This window comes from Thamnophis sirtalis, unplaced genomic scaffold (genome assembly GCF_051295495.1).
Source record: "Thamnophis sirtalis isolate CommonGarterSnake01/CBP01778 unplaced genomic scaffold, rThaSir2_p1.2 scaffold_7, whole genome shotgun sequence".
Taxonomy (NCBI): Eukaryota; Metazoa; Chordata; class Lepidosauria; order Squamata; family Natricidae; genus Thamnophis; species Thamnophis sirtalis.
The window spans coordinates 53,203,677-53,229,509 of NW_028261387.1; the positions used below are offsets into that span (position 1 = coordinate 53,203,677).

Sequence of the window (25,833 nt, forward strand, 5' to 3'; positions counted from 1 at the left end):
TTGACATGAACACAGGAAATGGATATGAATAAATGGGGACAGTAGGACAGGGATGGTAGGCATGTTGGTGCGCTTATGCACGCCCCCTTACAGACCTCTTAGGAATGGGGTGAGGTCAAAGTAGACAGTCTAAGGTTATGCGGAACCTAGCTTGATGTGAAAGAGAATACTTGAAGAGTGAGCCAGTAGGATCAATTACAACTGAGTTGCAGTCCCAAAGGTGCTTTGTCAAGAGCCGACAGAACTTTCTGATTTTTCTTTGAAGACCTTTCCCTTCTCATCCAAGAAGCTCCTTCAGCTCTGAAGTTACAGCGTTGGTGCATTAATTTTTAAATGGGTGGGGAGCTGTCAAAAGGATATTTGAGGATCACTCCTAGCCAGATCAAGATTGGTGCTTTCTGTTACAAAAGGAGCTGACACAGCCAGTGACGAAACGGGGGTGGGAGATTTACAAGAGGGGAGACTACTTAAAGGGGAGAGCAAACAAGCGAAAGGGCACCGCGCTGGAGAGTTCTAAAGAAGATGTGGGAAGAACTTTTTGAGAAAGAGGGTATTTCCCAAGCAGCCATTACGGGCACAGGCAAAACTGGAACGGGGTTCTGAGCTACTTCCAGCTGTCAAGAGCTTGAGAAGCTACACAGGAAAGGAATCCCGAGCCTCGCACAACCCGCACGCTCCTTGCGTGTTCGGAACCGGGCGCGGAGCGGCTCCGATGGAAAGGAACGAGGCGTCCGCCGGAGGAGGAGACAGGACAAAGCTCGCCCGCTCCGGCACGCGCTCCTCGGCTCCCCTCTCGGGTTCCACTCGCCACACACACCCACATACACACCCACAGCGTCGCTTCCCCCTCGGGCTGGAGCCGAAGGAGCAAGGAGCTCCTCCCTGCAAGGCGAAGCCACGGGGCAGGTTCTTACCCATCAATCAACAGAGCTCCGCGTTTCCGATAGGCCGGGACCAGATCGACTTCCCCGATGGCCAGCCGGCTCGGGTTACTCGCGTTCACAGAGGGCGCGTTGCTGCTTCACGCGCCTTGCCAAAAAAAAACAAAAAAAACAACCCCACTCTGGAAGTTTAGCCTGCTTAGCCGGATTCCTGAAGCTCCATTACGTTTGTCAGCGGGATAGGAATCGGTCGCGTTTCTGAATTAAGGCTTTAAGTCAGACGGTCACACCGGGGGTGTGGGGGAAAACCTACCCGTCCTTTGGCGGCAAGAAGCCCCAGATTTTTCCACTAGAAGCGGTCGGGAACCTTGCATGCCATTGGCAGTAAACAACCCACATGATTTATTTCTCACGCAGTTTCCAATATAACGAGGGGCGTGAGTGAGTGAGTGTGTTTGTGTGTGTGTGTGTAAATAAACACAGCAGATCGGGCAGATCCGCTTTTCAAGGAGCTTTTGCTTCCGCGGAAAGCCAAATAAAAATATCGGCTCTTGCTGGTCGAATCCGTCTCCAACCCAGCTAGCTCGGGGCAGAGAAACAGCAAAACTCTTTTCTTGGAAAAGGTTAGTTTACGCGCGGCTTGTTAGTGTATTCCTAGCGCGCCTTCCCCAATTCACTAACTGCTCAAGTGGCCCTTTTACAGCAATAACGCGCTTGCAACCTTCTCGGTGGAAAACGCCGACACTCCCCGCAATCCGCGGCCCCGTCCCCCTTCCCTTCTCTCTCTCGTGGCCAGCTCGCGCGCCTCCACGCCAGGACCCCCCGCTGGTTTAACCCTTACCCTGGCCGACCGCCACGACGCTCAGGCTTTCCCCTCTCCTCCTCCTGGCGCTCTCGCTCTCTGCTCACATGATGCGAAGGTAGGTGTCCTCCAAAACCGGGGGCCCGCCCCGTCGAAGGCTTGGTTCCATCCCGGTCTCCTCATTGGACGGCTCGTCTCGGGGGCTCGCCTAGCCCAACTATCTGCGGAGCCACGTGCCAGTTGGCTGGGCGAGAACCCGGCAGGAGTAGTCAGACCATCGCAGGGAACTTCCCCGCAGGCGCAAAATAAGTTTTGGTGTTTACATTTTTCATTCTGCTCTCGCCGCTGGCTTAGAAAGCCAGGACAGAAGTCCCGGCCTTTCAGTTTTATACACCTTGAAACGAATAGGATTAAAAGCTATAGGCTTTATTAGGAAGTGTGCGAAGTTACTACGTGAGATTTTCCTATTTGTTGATTTGCACAGGTCGATATATGGGTAGTCCTCGACTTACGACCACAGTGGAGCCCAACATTTCTACTGCTAAGGGAGAAATGTGCTAAGTTGAGTTTTGCCCCATTTTTACCATCTTTTTTGACAGATTTGTTAAGTGAATCACTGCAGTTATTAAATTAGTATAATGATTGTTAAGTGAACCTGGCTTTCCTATTGACTTTGCTTGTCCAAAGGTTGCAAAAGGGGATCACATGATCCCGGGATACTGCAACTGTCACAATGTTTGAACCTGTTGTCAAACATCTTCGTATAAATCACATGATCGTGAAGGTGCTGCAATGGTTGCGTGAAAAATGATCGTGTCACTTTTTCAGTGACTAGAACAACATTCATTACACCTCCATGAGCTGCATTGGTTGCTAGTTTGCTTCAGGGTTCAATTCAAGGGCTGGTTTCAACCTTTAAAGCTGGGTTTTTTTGAGGGACCAAATGAGATTAGCTCCATTCTTCCTTATTTTTTGGAAATTCTTCAAGACCTTGCTTTGTAATCAGGCCTGGGGGTCTCGGAAGACCAGTGAGATCTTCAATTGGCTTCATTGCTGATTAAATCAATAGTACTGATAAAAGAGAATATTTGTATCTCAGGATTGAACTGTGGAGTCCTTGGCACTCTGGTTGTTTAGTTGTTTACTGATGTTTCATTTCCAAACTAGGTAATATCATCAGTGCTAGTAGGGAGTGGGGTTTATTGTCATTTTATATAGTAGCTTGTTTGGTCAGTGTTGGTGGAAGAGGTCTTGGTGGTTCCTTGATTGGGCTGTTGTTAACAGTTAGCTTCTTTGTCAGATTAGGGTTTTGTTTGCTTCTTGTTTGTTGGTCTAGTGTTAATCTTGGTGTTAATCTTTGCTCATCTGGTTGTTGATTGCTGGTGAGGAGATGTTTGGGCCTTTTCGTTTCCTTTTTGACTTGTTGATTATCTCGTTTGAATGGTATGTAGATGTTGTTTATCTCTGCATGCCTGTTGATTGCCAATTTTTTTGAGTGTCAGGCTTCCTTGGAATTCTCTAGTATTTTTGGACTTGGCTTGGTCTAGGATGCTCACAGTTAATTAATTTCACAATATATGGACAGACTTACTCATAGTTTCAACTGGTTACAGAGAAGCCAAGATTGTCTCTACAAAGAGACAAGATATGTGTATGTCTATGGAGATTCTCAGTCATCCAGGTCATAGTTGTCCCAAAGTTGCATTTTCAAGAGGCAACTAGACTTTTTTGTTTTTCTTTGAAGACATTTCGCTTCTCTCCAAGAAGTTACTTCAGCTCTGACTGGATGGTGGGGAAGAAGCTTTTTCAGTCAGAGATTGGACTGCCATTTGTCAGAAATGGTGTAGGGTCTCCTGCTTGAGTGAGGGGTTGGACTAGATGACCTATAAGGTCCCTTCCAACTCTGTTAATCTGTTATCTGAGAAGCGAAATGTCTTCAAAGAAAAAAAAAGTCCAGTTGCCTCTTGAAAAAGCATCTTTGGGACAAGATATGTGCATGTTTATATGTATGGTATAGAACTCAATTTGCATTTATTTTAAGGGAAAGCAGGGATTACAGTACCTAGTCATTTTATACTGTCGTCATAAGGACTATTGAGAAAATGAGTACATAATGTTCCGAACACTCGAAAGAGATATGGAAATTATTAGAATTCTAATAACTTCTTGGCATTCAAAGTTTGGTTTGTGGCTGGCATCTACTCTGTTCTATACTAATCACAAGACGATCTGATTCTTTTATTATTTCAACACTGTCTCTTTCTTAAAGCATGATTAGCCCTTTCTTCCCAGAGGCTTTTAGAGGCTTGCATTAACTTGTAACCAGTTTAATTGATCTAGTAGAATGGTAGTAAGAAGGTACCACCCTTAATTACCAAATGCAGATTGCCAACACTCTTGATCTTTAATTTATTCAGGAATCAGAACCAATTCCTGCTACATTTAAAATGCATGTTTTAGCAGGCAGTGCACATAGAACATTGTTTGAACACCACCTGTAATTTTTAATAGTGAAATTTGCACACCATTTCAAGTAGTTGCTCTGTTGATGTTAGTTTAATAGTAATGATAACATCTGCTCTAAGAATAAGAATAATAATATTATGGGACTTCTCTTCTAAAATTAGCACACAACGAACTATACATAACATACTGCACTGCAAATGGGTAGGAATAAGTTAGCCTATTCATGTTTTAGCCTCTTATCTTTTTTGGTCCTGTATTAGCAATATATTTTATTGCTATATTGCTCCATAGTGCTTTTATAGCCGTCTCTGAATGCATATAGTCAACCTATTGCTCCGCCCCAACAATCTGGGTTCTCATTTTACCAATCTCAGAAGGATGGAAGGCTGAGCCAACCATCAGGATCGAACTCCAGGCTGTGGGCAGAGTTAGTCTGGAATACTAAATTCTAACCACTGCACCATCAGTGCTCTTTGTATTATGTGTTGAGCACTCAAAGTTGCCTGGGATATTGCCAGTGTCCTTTCAGCAGTCTTCGTGAATAGGCAATGGCATATTCAGTATTGGGACTCTCAAGCTGATTATCCTCAGGCACCTGTGGTAACAATGCCTCAACAAAGGCAGCTCTGTTTCATAGCTGCTATGGCAGACACAGTTATCTTGGCTTGTAATTAGCCCAACTAAACTAAATCTGCACTATTTTGAACTTTGTTTTCTCAGTTGGACAGGTCGCTAGTGATCTGCAGGTGGGGATCTCTACTCATTAGTCATGGCTGGATCACTGCCTGTGGATGTTTAATCTGTCAACATATTTCTCTTTTTAAAAGGATTGCTTGATTAGATTTTTATTACTTTGTAAGTAACTTAAGGTGGTGAGCATGCATAAGCCTTTCCTCCTTCTCCTCTCCTCCTCCTCCTCCTGTACCCACTTCAACCTTGTGGTTTGGACTGAGAGTGGCTGCCCAAAGTCATCCAACCAACTTTTAGGCCTGAGACGGGACTGAAGGTCATGGCCTCCCAATTTCTAACCTGATGCCTTCTCCGCTACACCGTACCTATTGGCGTATTGAAACTAGAGATGGATTAAGAGATTTTCTGGATGATAACAGTTGTGTTTATGTTATTTATACTCTGTGTGTCTATGTGTATAGATATATCTCCCCAAACCTGTGGATAAAAACAGGCCTGGGCAACCTCGGAACCCCATTTAAGAAAAGCCTCGAAGTTTTTTCTGACCATGATTCCTGAAAACTGATAGCATTGTTATGTGTAGGAAGGTTGAAAAACTTCAGTACAGAGCTTATTTATTGCTCTTGTTGGTGTTTATAAGGAAAATAGCAATTTTTGAGATCTATGCCATGGCACAATTCATGATTTGAAGAGCATAAGGGGCTCAAGTGCTACCTGCCAGAAGCTGCATCATTTCCTGGGATTGTGCAGTTGCTGTCCATAATGGCAATCTGATCTTCAAAAAAGATGCATTTGTTTAAGAAACTGTAAACAGGTATAACACTCTGAAGCATTTTTCCCAAGTGTCTAAAATGCTGCAGAAATCTTATGTGGTTCTTGAAAGAATACATGGTCTGCTATTTGTCCAATGAACTCATTTTTATTTCTCCATATATACTTACCATCCGAGGGAAATCAAATGGTAATTCCCAGTAGCTCCCAGATCAAATTTCAGGATTGATCTTTGACCTTGTCTATTCTTATGGTGCTTTGTTTCCTGGTACAAAAGGTATAACTGGTTATTTGAGCTAATTCTTGTTAATCAGAAAAGGCCATGTTAAAAATGTCAAAGATCATTTACTTGCACTATTTTACCTGATAGTGCAGGGGCCTCTGTACCACAGCTTTTGCATCCTCAACTGTTTGATTATGTTTTTTATCTCACTTCAAAGGGTATTTACACTAGTGAAACTTAATACCTTACCCTCAAAGATATTGGAGGGAAGGGTCTTTATTCACTGTGGTCTCATCTATGCTTGGATGAAGCCATCAAGGAAGCCTCAGTCATCTTACATGCTTAGCACTCTGAATTAATATCTCCCAGGTTGGCCTAAAATAGTAGGAATACACTTCTACTAACATATCAGATTATGGAAATTTCTATAAAAGCTGCCAAATTCTGCTCAAATGGAATATGCTGTGAAGGTGCTGGTTTGAAATACCCATAGGCTCAAATGATCTGATTATATATTGGGCCTAAAGGAATACTTTGTTAATGTTTGCCATCATTTCCCTTCTCTAATGTGTTGACTTTTTACTTTATCTTTTATATTTGTGTTCTTTTAGTCTTGGACAATAAATTCAATTCCTTAAAGTAGTTCAATTCCGTATATTCATGACTTCTTTTTCTAGAAAGGCTCTCAATCAATATTTTCAGTTCATTAACTTATTCTATTAGGTTCATTAACTTATATTAGGTTTTTCAATATATTTCATTTTAGGACAATTCACTATATGCATGTACATATATACATACATATCTTAATATCTAGATATTAATGAGTTAGGCTGGCTATACTGGAATGCATTCTAAAGGAGTGTTTTTATTATTTTATATATTCTTCCTATTTTATTCAGCTTAGTTTTAGGTCTTTGATTCTATTTTTTTTCTTCGTTCCATTTAATCTTTGATGCCTTTAATTGAATTATCATGCTGCCTTTACTCTGCTTTGTAGGTTTGATTTTTTTGAATTTGAAAGTTATTATTTATCAGCAATTAATACCTCTTAGAATCAAATAACCAATATGTAAATCTTTAAAATGCTAGCATAATTATCCAGAATTTCCAGAATATGGTGCCAAATGGAAACAGATATGTCCAAAACACATATGTCCAAAAGACTAATCCAGGCTAGGAATCACATTCAGAAGGAATGGATGTAGCATTAGCAATCCAAATCAACTGTATATAAAAAAGTAATTTGTAGACTAATGTAAACTACATGCTACAACATTTGCTAGAATAGTATAGCACCACCTGCTGGAGATCATGCACAAAATATGGTGTATCCATACCTAAATAAGGTAAGGAAAGCAAACCGAGCACAGCTAAATATTTTTTTCCAATCCCCTGACTATTGGGGATATTTGCACTTTGGTTTGTGTAGTTAAGTAAATATCATCTGTGAGCATGAGGCATCCGTGTTGTGTCTGTGTGAATATTCTCTGCTTTTGGGTCATGTGATAAGAAGTGAGGAGTGCTCAGAATTGGAGCAGCTGCCAGCAATTTGAGCTCCTGGCCAATTGCTTCTTCCCACAAATCTTTCTCTGTAGCACCTGGGCTGATTCAGCCCATTTGCAAACATCTTTGCCAGCTTCTCCCCCATACCAAATACGATCCTCTTGCATTGAAGAGCTATTTTGCTGACAGACAGTCCTGAGTGCTTTTACATCCCAAAATTCTGCTGAATGGGGGGGAAATAAAAATCAAGATTGTTCTATGAACAACTATTAGTTCTGCAATCTTTTTAGGGGTGTGGGGCTAGAAAACAAAGCTGTTACTTTCTCCCCAGCAGAAAAGAATGCATGACAAACCAAGAAACGGAATTGGCAGAGTTATTTTACAGTTTAAAATAAATTAATGTAAAGTTGCCAAATTTTTCTAGGAGGGTTGTTTTTTTCCTTTTTTTAGCCCTTTAATTATTCCTACTGTGCACATCCAGACATGATCCTTCAAATTATCGTTTATTCCTCTGATTTCCCTCAATTATAATTCACAATTTGTCAAAACCACAGCATTTCATACCTCAAGCGATTCTTCATAGAACAATTTCTCTTTATTCCCTGCCAACTTCTTGAGTTCCTCTGCCTAATGTTTTGTAAGAATAGTTTTATTAGCCTTCCAGAACCATCGTGGAGTCCTATGTAAATTGATTATGCCACTGCATAAATTATGCCACACTGATAGCATACATACTGTAATGGCAGCTATAATCTGAATACTTCAGCATTCAATAACTATTATTCACTATATACTAGCTGGGTTAATATCATGGATATGCATGAAATGGAAACATTCAGGTTTTGTTCAGAATTCAAACCACTTCATTCAGGGTATGGTTCTCCAAATAGTTTGTAAACCGAAAAGTTTGGAAACTCCCAGAATTTCCAGCCTTTGGATATATTGGCTTCAAATGTTGGGGGTCAAAGTCCCAGTACAATGTTTCTTTAGAGCTGCAAATTGAAAAAGACTGGTCTAAGTTACAACCACCCACACTGTTTCTTTCAATAGTCATAATAAAATAAATCTATCTATATATAAAAATGGCTGTGTGTATGTTCCAGCATAAAACTCTGGAACGCCTCGAGCAATTTCAACCAAACTTTGTACACAGATTACTTACTCCCTGGAAACAAATACCGCGGGAGTAAGACACCCCTAAAGCCCCTCGGTGTATGTGTGTTCTGTGCCTTAAAATGGTAAAATGGCTTCTACTGTACAGTGCAGTGGAGTTGCCATGGTAACGGTTTCACAGTAGACCACAAAGGGGCTCCCTCTAATAAGGGGGGGGAATCAAACTTTAGAAATTACATTTGGTTTGGACATTTTCTCCCTATAAATAAATAAATACCCGGGCAACATTGGATTATCAGCTAGTAGAACATAAAGCAGGGATGACTGTCTCAAAGAAGTTTGGATTAATCTAAGAATTTTGATATTTGTGTAACGCAAGCAAATGGTGATACCTTCTAATTTCTCCTTGTTTCCTGTGCTCATTCCAAATATTTTTGTCTATTTAAAGGCTGCAAAACTAATCATGATCAAAAGGTACATAGCTTTAAATAGTAATGATGAAAGTAAAATAACTGCAACAAATTTATAACCGAAATCTGCCAATATGTTTACTATACACACTGTTCTTCAAAAGGAATTGACAAATCTGCTGAGAATTTCCTATGCTGAGGTGTCCCATGATACAGTTGTGGTGCTCATTACGGTGTAATATATAGAACTAAAGGTTATCCATGGCAAGTCTAAAAAGGGGTGACTGGATGAAAAACAGATACATTTTCAATACAATTCTATAATCAATCAACACCAAATGGGATTTGATATGAAGCACAAATATATTTGTTTCATATACCAAGTGTAAAATTTGAAAATAAAAATAATATTTTGTGAAGTTAATACTGTAGTGGCTCCAAACAATTAACTTGCATTTTGTTTAAATGTATTATTAAATGTAATCCCACCATACGTTATTGTAATATGGAAAATTCCATGTCTTGAAAAAGGAGCTTGTCAGAGAAGTGATTTAAGAGCTAACCAGATACTACCATGATGCAATGATGCACTGATATAATGATGGAAATGAGTCAGCAAGGTTTTTGGCTGTTGTCCTTAATAACATAATAAGAAGAGGCCCTGTTAGGGCGTCTCTCACGCAGTGTGTTCTTCCATGCTGTAATTTTTTACTGATTGTTTAGCTTCTGCTTATATTATATATCTACAGTATTGTATAGTATATATTATTTTGTAGATAAAACCACTATTTTTACAAACCTCTGTTTGCTGTTATTACTCTTAGGTTGTCTCATGTAGTAGTATTCAAACTTTGTGACCAACTTCAGCTCTTCAGCTTTGTTTTAATTTTTCTGATGAAATTACCCATTTTCAGAAACAAATCACAATGATATAGCCCCATAAGTATATATTATCCCACAGGCCTGTCAAACTGGCGGCCCGCAGGCCGGATGCATCATGTGCAGGCCACACCCACCCTGGCTCTGCAAAGGAAAAAAATGTCACAATACATCATGTGATGCAATCAAGTTTGACACTTGTGCCTTAACAGTCTGGCTATGAATGACTGACTTACTTTACCATTTCATGTTATTCATTCTCCCAATTCAACATAGAAAACAGTAAATAACTTGATATTTGGTTCTAAAGCCAAAGTTCTTATTGTTTTAAATTAAGGCCATTTAAACATTTCCATTCCTTAATAGACTTTAATATCTCCTGCTCAAACTGTACAAAATATTTATTTCCATAAATAAATAAACATACAAATTCCGTACAGGTTTTTTTAATGTGGGGAAGACATAGCACAGGGTATTATTTAATCACTGGCCAAAACAGAAAATTCAGAAAATTCCCTTTAAATAAAGCTGTGTGGGAAAGATAAAGATGAATACTATTAACAAAGAAAGAATAATTAACACCCAAAGCTGATGTGCTGCCAAAATGACAATTCACATGTGAAGATGCAATCATACAAACATTATGGATACATACATACAATGACACAAATGCATAAGTTGCAGGTTTTGTGTCATTCCATCATCATGCCTGTGTTATTATTTATCCAGCTTGCGACCCCCACAGTCGCTCCTTAACAAGAGTTTCAACACAACCAAAGAAATGTGTGAATGATATGCATTAGGGACCAAACAATAATAGGCACATAACAATAAAAGAAGTGTGTGAATCCATTATCCAGTGGATTCTTTGTTAGCACATCTTGAGTATAAAAAGAATGTTTCTAACAATTATACTGATTTATTAACCTTCCACATATTAGCAAGACCAATCTTGTCAGATTTATATTTCATAATTCCAACTGAACAGCATTGTGCCACATAATGCAATGGAGCAAATTTAATCAGAAAAAAGCCAAGATGGTCACAATTTGTTACAAATCCCACAAGTGTTTGTCCACTCCACTACTTCATATTCCTGGATAATTTGTTCAAAATGCAAAAACAAAAAAAGGGTTTATGCTGAAGTCTAAACTATAATGTGGTTACGCAGATTTTGTTTTGGTATTTTTTTATTAACTTAGTAATGGAAATTGTTAACTCAGAGTTTATGGCTATTGTTTCTATGAACACAGCTGCTTTTGGCTTATGCAATAAATTATGGTCAAACCACCAATGACTAAATGGAATTAATGATCCTAATTTATATTTTTAGGGATTGGTATAAAAGATGAATTGGGTGGTTTGTCAAGCTTTTTGTGTAGGCATCTCGGCCAATACCTTTTCAGCCACTCAGCTAGTTCATATGTCAATTTACCTCAAGCTAGACCCCTCTAATTGTGTTGTACTTCTATTATCCCTCCCTCCCTCCCGATCTTGACATATCAAGCTAAGGCAAGCATGTGAATTTAACCTGAGTGGAAAAGACTGTGAAGAGTGTATAGCAGAGGCAAAAACCCAATTGATATACCACTTTCAGAGACCCATATTAAAAAAAAGACACCGTCATTCCCGATAACAGCATGATTGACTCTAAAACTGATTAAACATATTTTGTACATATTTTGTACCACTGCAGCATCTAGTGAGTACCATGATATATTTTGAAGCAGAAGTTTTGCTGATAAAAGACAGATGATCTTTTGCTGCATATTAGGAGGAAGAAGAAGAAATAAACCATTGGGGAATGGCCAGATTTCTGGATTTCTAGATCTAGGATCCAAGAAGGATCCTAGGAACAACTAATGCTCCTCACATTTGGCACAGAGGATCTAGGATGCCAGTGAGGGCTCTCATACCGTACTGTAAAGAGTGGTATAACTGATTTGAAGGCAACTACAATTCTCTGGAACTATTTTCCTTGGAAAAAACAGAACCTGAGCTATTTCCACATAAGTCTTCTCTTTTTTTTCTCCTGATTTCAGATGATTTGTCAAATTCATTGTTTTTCTAAGGTGATTCTCTCTTTGTTTTTTATTCAAGATCTGATTTGCATAAATAAAATGAAATTGTAGTTATCAAATGACCCTGAACAGTGAACAAGCAAAATGTTATTTATAGTCTTTTAACTAAAATTTCTCAGAGTAAAAGACCTACCAAAACTATTGCTTTCTCTAAATGGAAATGTATTACTCCCTTTTATAGTTTCTCTCAATTGATCCAGTAACACTCTTAGGTACCAAGAATTAAAGAATCCCATGCAAGGAAACTAATAAACCAAGGTCATTCCTACCAAGAGAGGAATGTGGGCACCTGGGTGACTTTACAAGGAGGAAAATCTTCAGTGAAAATGGGTATAATCTTTAATACCAATCACTAGATTCACTGCTCAAGGGAGCGGGGGGGGGGGGAGTCTATTTGAGTCTACTCAGAAAATATCATACTGATACTTTCTATCTATGAATGAGTTTTTCTTTATTATTTAGACAAGATAGGATGAAATTGCTTAGAATTTCTGCCATTGCAAAACATTTGAAAAATGTCAGGTTAAGAAAGACTGAAGTATCTCTGTAGTTGCATGTTCTTGCTGGAAAATAATCCCATTTGTTTCATGGAATCATAAAATGTGTCTGAAGCATACATCTATTTGCTAATCTGTGAGTAAACATTATGGAAGGACCATTGTATAATATATGGATGCTTATTCTTTTATCACACAGGTGGCACTGATGACTGATATGTGCCAGCATTTAAAGCATGAAACCATGTTAGAATCTAATATTAAATGTGTTTTTTCAACAGCCCTGTACTTGTGACATCAGAAGACAACACATGTTAGGACATCACATGTAATCTTGCTGGATGGCAATGCCAAATTATAATCCAACACATGTGAAGAACATCATATTGGAGAAAGCCAAAGTAATCGCAATGTATTCAATTTTGTTTTTTGCTCTTTATGCTTCAATTTACATCTTCCCCTATTCCAGTTCTGACATTTTGCCCTTATTTTTATTTTAAAACTCTACTCCTTCCACTCGGAATATTAAATTACATGAGTATGTAACAGGAGACTTTGTGGATAAATGTCAACTTTTACAGGATTTAACAGACTGGTTTCTTTAAGCTAAGAATTTGGACTAGTTAAAATTGCCTGAGGCATTTAACAATAGTATGATTCATCCATTTGAACAAAAATATTTTTTCTACAGGGGTCTTCGGCTCAAATTCATCTAGCAGTTCCTTAATGCTTTTGTGGCATGCTAGAGTCTGGTTAACATTGTGATAATTTGCAAGACTGCAGCACACTAAAGCTAACCCATCGGCATAGGCTTAAAGGACCACATGATTGTCTCCACAATTATGTCACAGTTCAAACTGCAAAATGGGTCAGATTAGAAATGATCAACTGAAATTTATATCAAATAGATACAAAATAAACACCCACCTTACACTCTCTCAAGCCCAAAAGATCATCTCATCATAGTGGTTATCTACATTCCAAGAAAAGACCATCAATGGAAGTTTTGCTTGAAATACAAATTCTAGCTTTAGTGATGCTTTTTTGGGGGGAAGAATATAGAAGACACTCCTCTTTCCCCTCCCAGATTCTAGAATCCTAAGGCTTCCAGCAATCCCTATATACTTAATAACTATTGCCATATCTAATCTACCAATTGTTCTAATTTATCAATACAGTCTTTTCAATGTTAATTGAAACCCATGGAAATAGGATCCTACCTTGGAGAAAGAGAGTTGACCTTGACCTTATGGACATATTGTTCTATACATCCTGAACTCTTGTACTCGATATGTGTTTGTCCTGGCCAGGAAAAGCTGTCCTGCCTTCTGCTGACTGAATCAATGCCAGTTAAATGGCTTATTAAAAACAGTTGGGGTGTGGTGTGTAAGTTTGTGTGTGTGCGCTTAAAAAAGGGCAGTACTTTTCTAGCCCGAGAAATGCCTAGGCTCTATATGGGTGGCAGAAAGAATGGATTACACAGTGAAAAATTCAGTTTGGTGCCTGTCTTGTGGTACGTAGGAACATAGTTCCTTTTCTATGCAGTCCTTCCCCAGAAATTTAGATGACCACACATCTCCTTAGTCGAAATAGCAGCCTACACCCAAATGTTTTTACTCTAATCTAAGCCTTCTTTTTAGGATTGCACACAGTAGAAGGCACTGTAGTTTGTTTGGGCCAGTCAGTCACTTAAAGGCAATTCCCCAGAGACACATGTTCTTCAGTCTCTGTTTATGCAAGTCTTTCTATTTACATTAACTGCAAGCTCTGTTTTGGGCAGATGTGAGGGAAAGGGTCAGCTGACAACTAAGGTTTCATTTCCTTCATGCAGTGGTAGAGTTTCTGCCAGTGTAACCACAGCATCTTCTCTTAAACAAGCTCCCTTCTATGTAGCTCTGCTCAGATTATTTATACCACCTAGACTTTGACCTGCAACATATCCAGAAAAATGAAGGGAGTGTATTATTCTGACATATTTTCGAAAACATTAACATTCCATATCACATTCTTCCATATGATTTCTGGCTCATGGCAAGTTGTGAGGACTTGTATCTCAGTACAAAAGCTGACCAACAACATTTCAATACAGAAAGTAAATAAGAAGCGGAGGTTCATTGCATTTTTGAACTATCTTTGGTCCCTTCTGCACTTTGTCATCTTCCACCTGCACAACTAAAGGAAGTGATCATAGTAGCACCCCTGTTCAAATGGCTCTTGTGAGCCTGAGCCAAAGATTGGGCACAGATTTTTACTGAAGGCATTGGGTAAAAAAGAGGCAGCCCAATACCACACTTTTTGTTAAGACACCCTGAGATCAACCCAGTTATTTTCCTTCAGTCAAATATTTTGTACATCTCATTGAACAGAGAAGGAGAAAGAGGCTGTATCTGCACTCCTGACTCTTCCCTAGTATGTCTTTAATTTTTCCTCTACACTGAATACTTAGCCATATCACTTTTGTCAAAAATAACTTTGGTTGCAAAGTAAATGGCTACCAACCCAAAGCCGGTAGCAGATGCCATATAAGTGGTGACCGACTGTGTGAACTGAACCAGTGAACCCATAAGAAGGGACGGGATAACCTGGGAAAGAAGAAACGCACTGTCCAAGATGGCCAGATCTGAACAGATGCCTCGGCTCGCCGCTGCAGTATCTGAATCTCCCACCATCATCATGAGCGAAACTTCACATGGTGAGCTGACACAGAGAGAAGAGCCAGCAACAGGGGGAGAATACAGGCCACCACTGTGTCCATTCTGGTAGGTCAGCTTCTGCGTAGAAAGGTGGTTTTTGAGGAACCCCAGTTTCTTTTCTGATTGAGCTGCATTCTCTTTACTTTTATACTTAGGCAAATATATCTGAAAGTACAAGAAAATAAAAGATAATAAGATGTTGGAACACAATTCAGCAAAGATATAGAAACCACAGCATACAATATGAAAGATATGATTAGATGGAACAGAGAAAAGTGAGGATGAAAGCTTTTAAATAGAGATCAACAGAAGAAACAAAAGATAGCTGTTTTCTAGAAATTAAAAATGTTGTTCAAGCTATTTCACATGAATTGAGGATTCATTTAAAAGAAAGAGCTCAAAGTTTGGTATTATTTACTATTTAGTTACCACTTAAGTTTATTTACCATTTAAGTTTATATAATGTCAACCTGGTAAAAGAGTTTTATCCAAAACAGAAGAGTCATTCCAGAAAGATGATAGTCCTAAGAGGACAGTACGGTTCAAGGGCATGCATGAAATGCAACCGACTTACACGGCTTGCGCACTGGAAGCTTCAGACAGAGTTAGTCTTGCTGGCTCTCACAACACTGGAATGGCAGCTGTTATGAAGAAACCACTTCAGAAGAAAGAAGCAAAAAGATAGAGGAAGCAGACATAAAGGTCTGACAAAAGGCAAAGAAAAAAAGCGGAGGCATAGGTAGAACTGTATCATCCTACAAAGGTCTACAAAGAAGATACAGCAGTTACTCAGTACTCGTGCAGTTAGATAATGGGAACAGCTGCTTTGGACATATCATGACTGGGATACAAAACTGGCAAAGTGACATAGTGACAGTTTTAACAATAGAAGTTATGTATTTGTTTAATGGTTTGATCAGGGCAGCCATACTGTCAGTTCTCTGAATAAGGATCAACTGAACATGCATCTTTGTTACCCCCATATTATTGCTTTAAAAAACCACTTGTGAATCTCTAGGCCATACAAACCCTGGTCAAAGAAATCCAGGAATCCTATCCGATACATAACTGCAATGGCTAGCATGAAGTTATCCTGCATGACTATTGGCAAGGCTAGTGGTTGTGAAGCCGTTACGACTTGGGAGTTTGCATCAGGTGTTTCAGACTTCTTGATTATGGTACTGGTAATTACATATCCAAAAGAAGCCATTATTGGAATTCTAAATTACAAAACCTCTAGAAAAATCCAGGAGTTTGTACTATCAGAATTTCTGAGGGTAATTTTCTCTTATATTAGTTGAAATCATCCACTCTTTCCTAGTTGTTTTGCTCTGCAATGTAGGTTTTAAGATTCATGGCTAGGTTACCAAGTCTATAAGAATCCATTGCTTATTAAAATGTCTATAAATAGGGAAAACAGGAGATCAAGTCAAGATACTACAGTATTTTATACAGTCAATAGCTTGATATGACAAAGGGCAAGAATCAATAAAGCAGTAATCAAGTGAGGTACTGCTGACTGGATCTTTAGTACACTAAGCAAGTTTCGTCTTTGACTACCTTCAGCTGGATGGCTGGAAGTATTAGCAATCAAATTATTATGCAACTATTCCACCTTTTCCTTATCATGGAAGATGATATATGAATTCATCACAAAAATTACGTAAGAACCTTCTCTGGAACCATTCTTATGTGCTAGTTTCTGCTTTCATACAAGATAGCTATGGGGAAAAGTGTACGTTCTAAACTTCATATTAAAATTATATCCATTTGTTCCATGCTCTGAGTCATTTCAGGATATTTCTCCTACCTGTTTTTCATGATGATAAAGTGATGCAAGTGTGTATGGAATGATCTGAAGCACTGAGAAAGGGAAGCCAGTCAAGGCAGCAGAAACAGTGACAATGACAACACTTTGAGAGAAGCACATGATGAAGGCTGTTAATGGAAATAAAGCCACGCTGGCTAAGTAGACCATTCGTGTCCCAAAGTGTTTCACCATCCGATCCATGATTGTTGAGAAGAAAATGGAGATGATACACTGGAGAAAGAGGCCTAGGCTACCCATCCGAATTCCTGAAAAGAAAGATATATATCGTAAAATAAAGAAGATGGACAGGTTAGCTAGAAAAATTTAGAAAGCCAACTATTGTTAGTCATCAGAACAACAATGATCTACCTGTTTATGAAATTTAAAAATAAATAGGAGGAAAGTATTAAATGTGTTAATATTCGATATGTTAGAAATCAAATATGTCGTCAGGTATCAGGCACAGAGTAACCCTCAAATATAGCTCAGCCTTAAACATTTTCAGAACTTTGCCCAGCTGTTAATTTGAGGAGTTAACTATGGCCAAGATGTTAATTTGTACCTACAAATGACAAATATTGTTCACATTTCATTTATATTGAAAATGATGTTTGAATCAGTGCCACATTTCAGTTTCTTGTGAACTTTTCTTCATGCATCTCTAAAAGATAAATTATACATGGGTCACAGATCCAAGATGAGGCAATTGTGTCACTTCATTAATAAATGTTAAATATTAGTTAAACTGAAACTGGGTCACTAAGACCTTGGAACAATATGCTATATTAGAACAAAAGGCAAGCCAGAGATCAAATGGCTTTAGGAGGAGACGTTCAAAAACTACCGTCTGGGTAGTTTTTCATATTAAGAGATAAGAGAACAGGTCAAATCCATATTTTATCCTTTTGCAACAAGAGGGGGATCTGCACATTTGATTTAGCGCAGGACAAATATATAAAATAATATTTTACAAATTTAATTAGCAAAAAGTAGTTTGCTCACAGGCCATCAGACATTAATCAATGAATCAGAAAAATCAGATATTAACTACTTTACCAACGAGGGCATATATTTCCATAAAAGAATCAAGCATAGGTTAATGTTATGTGCATGAATAGTAACAGTAATGAGTTTCTTGCTACTTCCCCTTGAAGAAGTCCAAATTCAAGGAGAAGGGGAAAAAAATTACAAATGGCAAAGGCAGGTTTATATAAATCTGGCTAATTGCATCAATTATCAAACATTTTTAATAAAAAATGGATTTTATAATTACGTAATTTTAAAAACTTTCAGTTCTGTAATCTGCTCTAAGGGCAGAAGCAAAAGGACTATCGCACACTTCATACCTTCATCATAATTTCTCCTGGCCTGTGTCCCAGGTTCAGCCCTGGGAATGCCTTGGTATAATCCTTCCCCAACAAAGTCTGTGTAGAACAACATGAATGTCATGAGGGCCATCCAGCTGCAGAATTCCGCCACAAAAAGTTTTTGGATTACCTTGGGAATACGACAGCACACGCCGTGCAGGCGTGGGGCCAAGGCACAAAGATTCCTAAAGGCCTGAACCAGATGCCTGGTCCTTAAAAAGTTCTTTGGAAGCCAGAAGCAACAGCAGGCAAGTGATGGGGACTTGGAAGAAGACTTTCCTGTAGGGCCTGAGCTGAGCTCTACTTGAGCTGATACCTCCTCGGTCACAAAGACAGTTGATAAGACACAGCCAAGGAAGATGATGGTGAGGAGGCTGAAGAGGCATTCCTCCTGACCCCCTAAATAAGGAGCAAGGAAGCTGCTGTCCCAGTCAATAGCTGGGAGCAAGTATCCAACACAGCCTCCCAGGCTAACCATGAAAGAGTAAACAGAGAAGGCCTGTCGGCAGCTGTCAGGCTCTTGGAACAGGTCAGACAGCAGAGCTTCCAAGGGGGTGAAGCAGACCTGGCCGCAGAAGTCAAGAAGGCCAACCCCCATGATAAGGAAAGCCAGCTCCAGTGCACGGGCATCCAAGGCAACAAGTCTGGCCAGACGGTGAGCATGTGGAATGATGAAAAGGCTCAGGAAAACACCTAGGCATAGGATCCAGATGAAAGGCCTTCGACGACCATAGCTACTATGCCAATGGTCACTGGCAGAGCCAAGCAGTGGTACAAACACTAGACCCAGAACTGGTCCAATTCCTGGAAAATAAGAAGGAGGATAAATGATTATATGAGGGGGTTATATAGTAGTAGTAGTAGTAGTTGGAAACAAATGCTCACAAAACAAAAATTACAACGTCAGAAAACCTATCTCTAGATCTCCAAAACCTAAGAGGAAAACCAGACTTCTAAGGGGAAATGAACAACTGCTAGGGGGTCTTTGAGCATCCCCTCACCCATTTTCCAAAATGGAGTATGTGTGTGCCCATGTGACTTCAACAGATTAGGACAAGGGTAAACAAGTTAGCAACAGCAGTCACATTGAAAGGTAAGGAAAGCCAGGATACAAAAGTAGGAGAGTCATCCTGTGTGATAGGGAGAATAAGCTTGAAACATTTTAAAATGCAGAGCTTTCCATCCCTTAGACCTTTTTTTTTTTTTTAAGGTTTGATTTGCAGCCAAATCCAGTAAGAAACTATGCTGCCAATATTTGGTAATGCTGCCAATATTTGGTAAAGACAATGCAGGGACAGATATAGTTTGCAGATTTTAGGTTGCCCATATCTGGATTAGATTACAGCTAATATCATATAGTTTAATATAAAATAGCAATTATGTTATATTTTCTAATTATAACATAATCCATAATATGCCACTTCACTTTAAATGCACCTCCACATTAAATGTACCTGCACGACGCTATTATCGCAGCCTGAATATTGTTCAGCTGGCAGCCTGCAGCCCTAAGGCCTTGACTGATGGACAGATAAACATGCACACCAACATACACATTGAACTCAAAGTCTATCAAATCTAGCACGGACAGTCTCCAAGCAAAGAAACAAGAAAGCCACCTACCCAGAACCATTGTCATAAACTTCTCTTCCACTCCTACTTCCAACAAGAGGGGTGGCACATATGTGACACCTGCAGCAAGACAGACCTCCAAGCCAAAAGTCAAGGAGTTGATCAGCAAAAGCTGGACTCTGCGATTCTGGAACACCATGCTGAGCCAGGCCCTCTGAGCCAGGCCACCCATGCACCTCATCATCCCAGAGTTGCCTCAGCCCACAGCATGCTCCTTAGGGGGATTGAGCACTGGAGTTCAGAGTCCTGAGTTTTCTTTTGTAGCTGAATGGCAAAAGATCAGTAGCCATGTTGTAGCCAGCAGTGAAGATATGTTTGTTGTCCACTTGGGTCCAAGCTGAGGATGGCAAGATGAGTAGCCTTAATTGTTTATCATGCTTCACTTTCCCTATGAGAATGGTGAAAATTAAAAATAATACATATCAGCATCGAATTTCCTTAAGTTGAGGCCATTTCTAAAACTGTAGCAATGTAACCCACATAGCAGTTCCCCTACCACCCAACACCCTGAAAATGAATCGTTCCCCCCGTTTTTCAGAGAACACACAGGACAGTTACTCCTTAAACACCAACCCTCCCCATGATGTAACTTAAAGCAGCAGCTCTATCATTCATAACTGAATAACAATCGTATTGTGTCTAGAGTAGGACTGAAGAAATAAAGGTTCCATAATTCCACACTGCCCTTGCGTCTGTTTTTCCTCTGCCTACAATTGCCCAAAATACCACACTACCACCCACCCACACTTGGCAACAGGAAATATAAACTCAATTTGTGATTCTGTGGGTGACACAGTCCCTCAATCCAACTTTCCCCTCAGGATTGTTGTTTTTGGGGAAAATAAGTGGCATTATGTATGCCACCTTGAGTTCCTGTACAACAGGTAGGACAGAAATCTAATTAATAAAAGGTGTAGTAAAAACATCCATATAAATGCTACATATCCCATAATTTGCATTACCCTTCCTAAAACAATCGGGAAATGTAATCCATGATCACCAAATGATTTCTCAACCCTGGATTTTTAAATGCTGGCTCTTTTTTTCTTGTTGAGCTATGCAAATAAAGCAGTTCAAACTACCCCAGTTCCATGATTTCTCCCAACAAGTTTCAGAGCTGTACTTTGGGAGGATGTTAAGAATTGTGATTCAAACAAACACTTACCGTATTTTCACCCATATAACCCGCGGGTTATATGCGGTTTTTACATGCACAGCGCCCCCCTGCGGGTTATATGCGTGGGCGGGGTATACGGGAAATATTTTACACGATCGGAGGCTTACACGATCGGAGGCTTGCTTCTTTCTCCGTTTCTTCCCCCACCCCGATCTCAGCTGTTTCCTTCTCCTCCGTTCCTTTCCTCTTCCCCAGCGTGCGCAGGCTTCTTTCTCCGTTTCTTCCCCCACCCCGATCTCAGCTGTTTCCTTCTCCTCCGTTCCTTTCCTCTTCCCCAGCGTGCGCAGGCTTCTTTCTCCGTTTCTTCCCCCACCCCGATCTCAGCTGTTTCCTTCTCCTTCGTTCCTTTCCTCTTCCCCAGCTTGCGCAGGCTTCTTTCTCCGTTTCTTCCCCCACCCCGATCTCAGCTGTTTCCTTCTCCTCCGTTCCTTTCCTCTTCCCCAGCGTGCGCAGGCTTCTTTCTCCGTTTCTTCCCCCCCCATCTCAGCTGTTTCCCTTCTCTTTTACTCGTCGCGGGTTATATGCGTGGGCGGGTTATATGCGTGGGCGGGGTATACGGGAAATATTTTACACGATCCGGAAAACCCGCGGGTTATATGCGTGTGCGGGTTATTTGCGTGGGCGGGTTATATGGGTGAAAATACGGTAAGTTCTGACAACTTCGTAGAACTAAAATAGAACCCTTAATTTGCAGTAATTATGCTTAGAAGTCCTGTCTTAACTTGCCTATTTATCTATTATAAACTCAGGTAGTCCTCGACTTACAACAGTTTGTTTAATGACCATTTGAAGTTACAATGGCACTGGATCATTGCAGCATCCCCATGGTCACATGATTTACACTTGGATGCTTGACAAGTGATTCATATTTATGACGGTTGCGGTGTCCCAGGTTCATGTGATCCCTTTGTGCGACCTTCTGACAAACAGAGTCAATGTGGAAGCCAGTTACCAACTGCAGTGATTCACTTAACAAACATGACAAAAGAATCCATAAAATGGGGCAAAACTCACTTAACAAATTTCTCACTTAGCAACGTAAATTTTGGATTCAATTGTGGTCGTAAATTGAGGACTACCTATATATACTCCAACAGCTACAAATGTAATATGGTACATTAAAGCAGTAGATCAGTAGATGAGCAGGAAACAAAATGACAAAGAGGATTCAACAGAAATAAGTACTGAAATGAAACTCAGTGAAGGAGAGATCTGAACCAGTTGTAAGTAATCAGGGTTAGATTAGGGTAGTATTCGGGTTGTGAAGATAGCCACAACCAAGCCCCCCCCCCAAAAAAAAGATGAAACATGACTGTCAATATCCTAATGCATTTAGACAATTGATGGTATGGTTATAAATGCCTACTTAAGTGCAACTCTTGCCACAATTAAAAAAGAATAATGTAGAACCCTGCCAGAAAGGCCAATCAGAATGACTCCAATGAAGAAGTGTTATAGCATTTAGCTCTCTGGGTTTGGAACAAAGAAAGTGGAAGGGATAATAAAGAGTATGAAATGTACAATGTATAAAGAAAGTGGATCTTCTGATCATGGAGAAACCCAGGATAATGAAGTCAAACAGGAGATTCAAGGCAGATGGGAAAGAAGAGGAAAAGCTTTGCACAGTGAACCTACATAACTTGTAGCAATAGGAGATAACCAATAGGTTAAATGGTTTAAGAGGGAGAGAACATGAATTCTTGGAGGAAACGTCTAGCATAGGCTTTTGGGCATAATGATTACATAGTTTACTTTATTGATTAGCCCTTGGGCCATGTTAAAGTACATAATGACTAAATACCACATCCAAACTGAAAATATTTTCAATATTTTCACTAGTAACTGCATATCCCACTCAGGGCTTCTCAGAAGCTTCTAACTAGCTATTCTAGTAAATAAATATTTTGGAGAGAAACAACCTGACATAGTTGTTTTTGTAATACAACTGTTTAAATTATCATTTACATTTGCTAAATAAAAAATCTGGGCTAGAAAACTGAGGGGAAAATAAAGATTATTAAGAAGAATTAAAGATATTAACAAATACACTGTTATCCACTGAAGGAGGGAATCTTTTTGTATTAATATGTTATTCAAAAAAGAAGGAATAAATTCTAAGCAGCTATAGTGTAAAGGTATGTGGAAATTACCTTAGGAGACAGGAGAAAGGCCTTATCTGACATCAGATAAGAGGCAGCTAGGTTGGAAGCAGGAATGGGGGCATGGAAAATGCCTCAGAAAGGAACCTCCCTAATTTCTTGGATTGTAAAAGTGAGCCAGGAAAGACCCCTGCAGACTTGCAAGTTTCTGTTAATGTAACCTTACAAAAAAGATTGAGTGAGTTTTCCTGGCTATGCCTCTTGCTTGGGCTGGTCCACAAAGCTGACATATTGTTAAGAATGATTAAGCTCATGCCCAAATTACTATGTTGATTGCTTATTTGCCTTCAATATTCCCTTTGGGAATAAGGCGGCATACAAGTCGAATAAATCCAAATATCTCCATTATCAGATTTTTTCCCCTCAGATAATGTATTAGCAAAGGAAAGAAGGTATATAAATCATTGAAAAATGTATTTCTTTGAGTTGGAATGACAAGCAATATTCCTTTGGTAAACCATAAGTTAACATCTTAACAAAACAGACCAGTAGATGGCTCTATTGCCTCCAAGAGCTCTATTTGCATTACTTTTATCACAGCACTGAAAATATATTCTACCAATGTCCCCTTAACAAGATTAATATGCAATTTTGTTTTCACTTGGTGCAAACTGTGGGATAATCATCTTTAATAAGAAGGCTAGGGGGTTTTCCATGATAAACAAATTCAATCCTTTATTATAGTCTCAAATCTAGTTTGTTATTACACAATTTCAAAAGTCCTGCATCTATCAGTTTCGCAACTGAAATCTAAAAATAATTGTTATTATTATTGTTATTGTTATTCTCTTTTGTTTCAGCTGATTAGGTCTAACAGTTATTTGTTCATTCTGGCAGAAATTTAAAGTCAGAAACCATTCCAAGAACTCTAGAAGTACTTACTAAGCATGTTTTAAACATGCTAATTTAAAATAAATGCAAAGATGAGGTATTTTTCTCTACACTGAATTTCCCCTTTTTTTTCATAGAACATATTTTTTGCTGAGATCAATCCAATAATCAAACAAGACATCGTGCAGAACTTCCTATTTTAAACAATCCTAAAATTTACAGTACAGTAAAGTCACAGGAGAAGTTATGCTCAGAGCGTGGCAGGGACGGAACGGGCGCTCGCGCAATCCCCCTCTCGATCTGGTCAGTAAATGGCACTCTGCCCAGCTGGAGAAGGGGTTTTCCGGGCAGTTGCTCGTGAGCATGGTCACCTCATGGCTGCTTCGCCCCTGAAGCTGTGCCCGGCTCTTCAGGAGCCAGTTTGCAAGGGAGCAGCTGCCCAGAAACCCAAAACAATAAGCCCTCCCCCTATAATAAGCCCAAGGCCATATTTTGTGGGGCAAAAAGAAAATAAGACCCTGTCTTATTTTCAGGGAAACACTGTATATAATATTGCCAAACAAAATTAGCATGTGCCAGTTTGAGGATAGCGACCACATAAAATGCCCTTTATCTCTTCATATTACACAGATCCAACTAGTTAGCCTTGTATCAGCAAGAATGGAAAAATGTTCATACTGCTGTCTTCCAAGGGGAAAGGGGAAATGGAAAAGATAAAATGTGAGCAGATATTGAAGAAACATCTCCAGATGAACAAGTTTTCCCTAGCTTTAAATATAGGCTTCTTAGATTAATAAAATAATAATTTTGAGTTGTTGAAAGAAACGTATTTGGCAAGTTAGGAGACAGCTACATTGGGAAAATTAAAGTCAACCACATGCTAGTTTTTAGATTTCTGAATGATACACATTCTTCAATTTCCAAACTGATAAATAGAAAACATGTATATCAGTATACCCTAAATAATTGAATAGAACTTTGCTTGGATGCTCACAGAGCAAAGAGTGATATAAACAATTACCATAGGTTTTTAATTCCAGGAGAATCATATAGGACTGATGAAAGTATTGATTGTTATGAAGATTATGTACAAAAATAAGAAGTTTGTGTGTCATGCTTCTAGATGTTTGTTTTTTCATTACTTTTAATCTACTATCTTAATAACAGTATTTAACACTCTAGTCTGAACTTTGGTTACATTCATCTATATGGAAGAGTGAATTGGAAACATATTTACTGTACACATTAATTTTTGTGTTTATAATACCTGTACAATTGCTGTTCAACTTCTAGAAGAATTATTATTTAGCCACTAGGCTAATGAAAAACTAATAGACCATTTAAAAACCGGTTAGAGTAAAACCTTCCTTGGGATATAAACCTGCCCTAAAGCCATAAAACTCAAATAAGTGCTCTTGATGCGTGTGTAAATAATAATGAAAGCCATTTATTTAGACACAGTGCTGTAGCACAGGTTTCTACCGTAGCATCAGTTAGCAGAATTAGACACCACAATGATAAAAAATCTTCGGTACTCTGTGGGGCAAAATTAGATTAACTTCTTATAAATGCCCTTAGAAATGGCAATATCAAAATGTTTACAAATGTAATGCATACAATAGCTTTCATACTAGACATTAAGCAAATCAAAATATCAGATTATTCTTCTTTCACTTCTGCGCAAACTTAAATTCATGCCCTGTATTAGTACATTTCAGAAGCAAGGAGCTGTTCAGCAAAACCTAAAGCAATTCCCAACTAGTCTCTTCCCTTCCCTTCTCTTCAGTGGTAGTTGATGAAAGGTGTTATTTCCAGTAAGTTTCTATAATTGCAGCTTTCATTCAG

At 39.2% G+C, this 25,833-nt stretch overlaps 1 protein-coding gene and 2 long non-coding RNA genes across 5 annotated transcripts in view; 2 read left to right on the forward strand and 1 right to left on the reverse strand.

The window, feature by feature from the left end:
* The first annotated feature begins 1,394 nt into the window (after positions 1-1,394).
* Positions 1,395-14,891, forward strand: LOC148044662 (uncharacterized). The gene is made up of 3 exons (XR_015697323.1): positions 1,395-1,504; positions 12,601-12,720; positions 14,766-14,891. It is a non-coding gene; the product is annotated as an uncharacterized LOC148044662 (long non-coding RNA).
* Positions 10,176-25,833, reverse strand: part of SLC45A3 (solute carrier family 45 member 3) — a 39,650-nt gene continuing 23,992 nt past the window's right edge. For all 3 annotated transcript variants that reach the window (XM_014075080.2, XM_014075153.2, XM_087720069.1), the window contains exons 2-5: positions 19,813-20,209; positions 18,169-18,993; positions 16,823-17,088; positions 10,176-15,177 (exon numbers count right to left, since the gene is read on the reverse strand). In XM_014075080.2, coding sequence (XP_013930555.2) covers positions 14,749-15,177; positions 16,823-17,088; positions 18,169-18,993; positions 19,813-20,005 — 1,713 coding nt within the window. In that variant the 5' untranslated portion in view covers positions 20,006-20,209 and the 3' untranslated portion in view covers positions 10,176-14,748. The remainder of the gene's footprint in view (positions 15,178-16,822; positions 17,089-18,168; positions 18,994-19,812; positions 20,210-25,833) is intronic.
* LOC148044663 (uncharacterized) lies at positions 14,939-15,370 on the forward strand. Its single transcript, XR_015697324.1, has 2 exons — positions 14,939-15,078; positions 15,168-15,370. It is a non-coding gene; the product is annotated as an uncharacterized LOC148044663 (long non-coding RNA).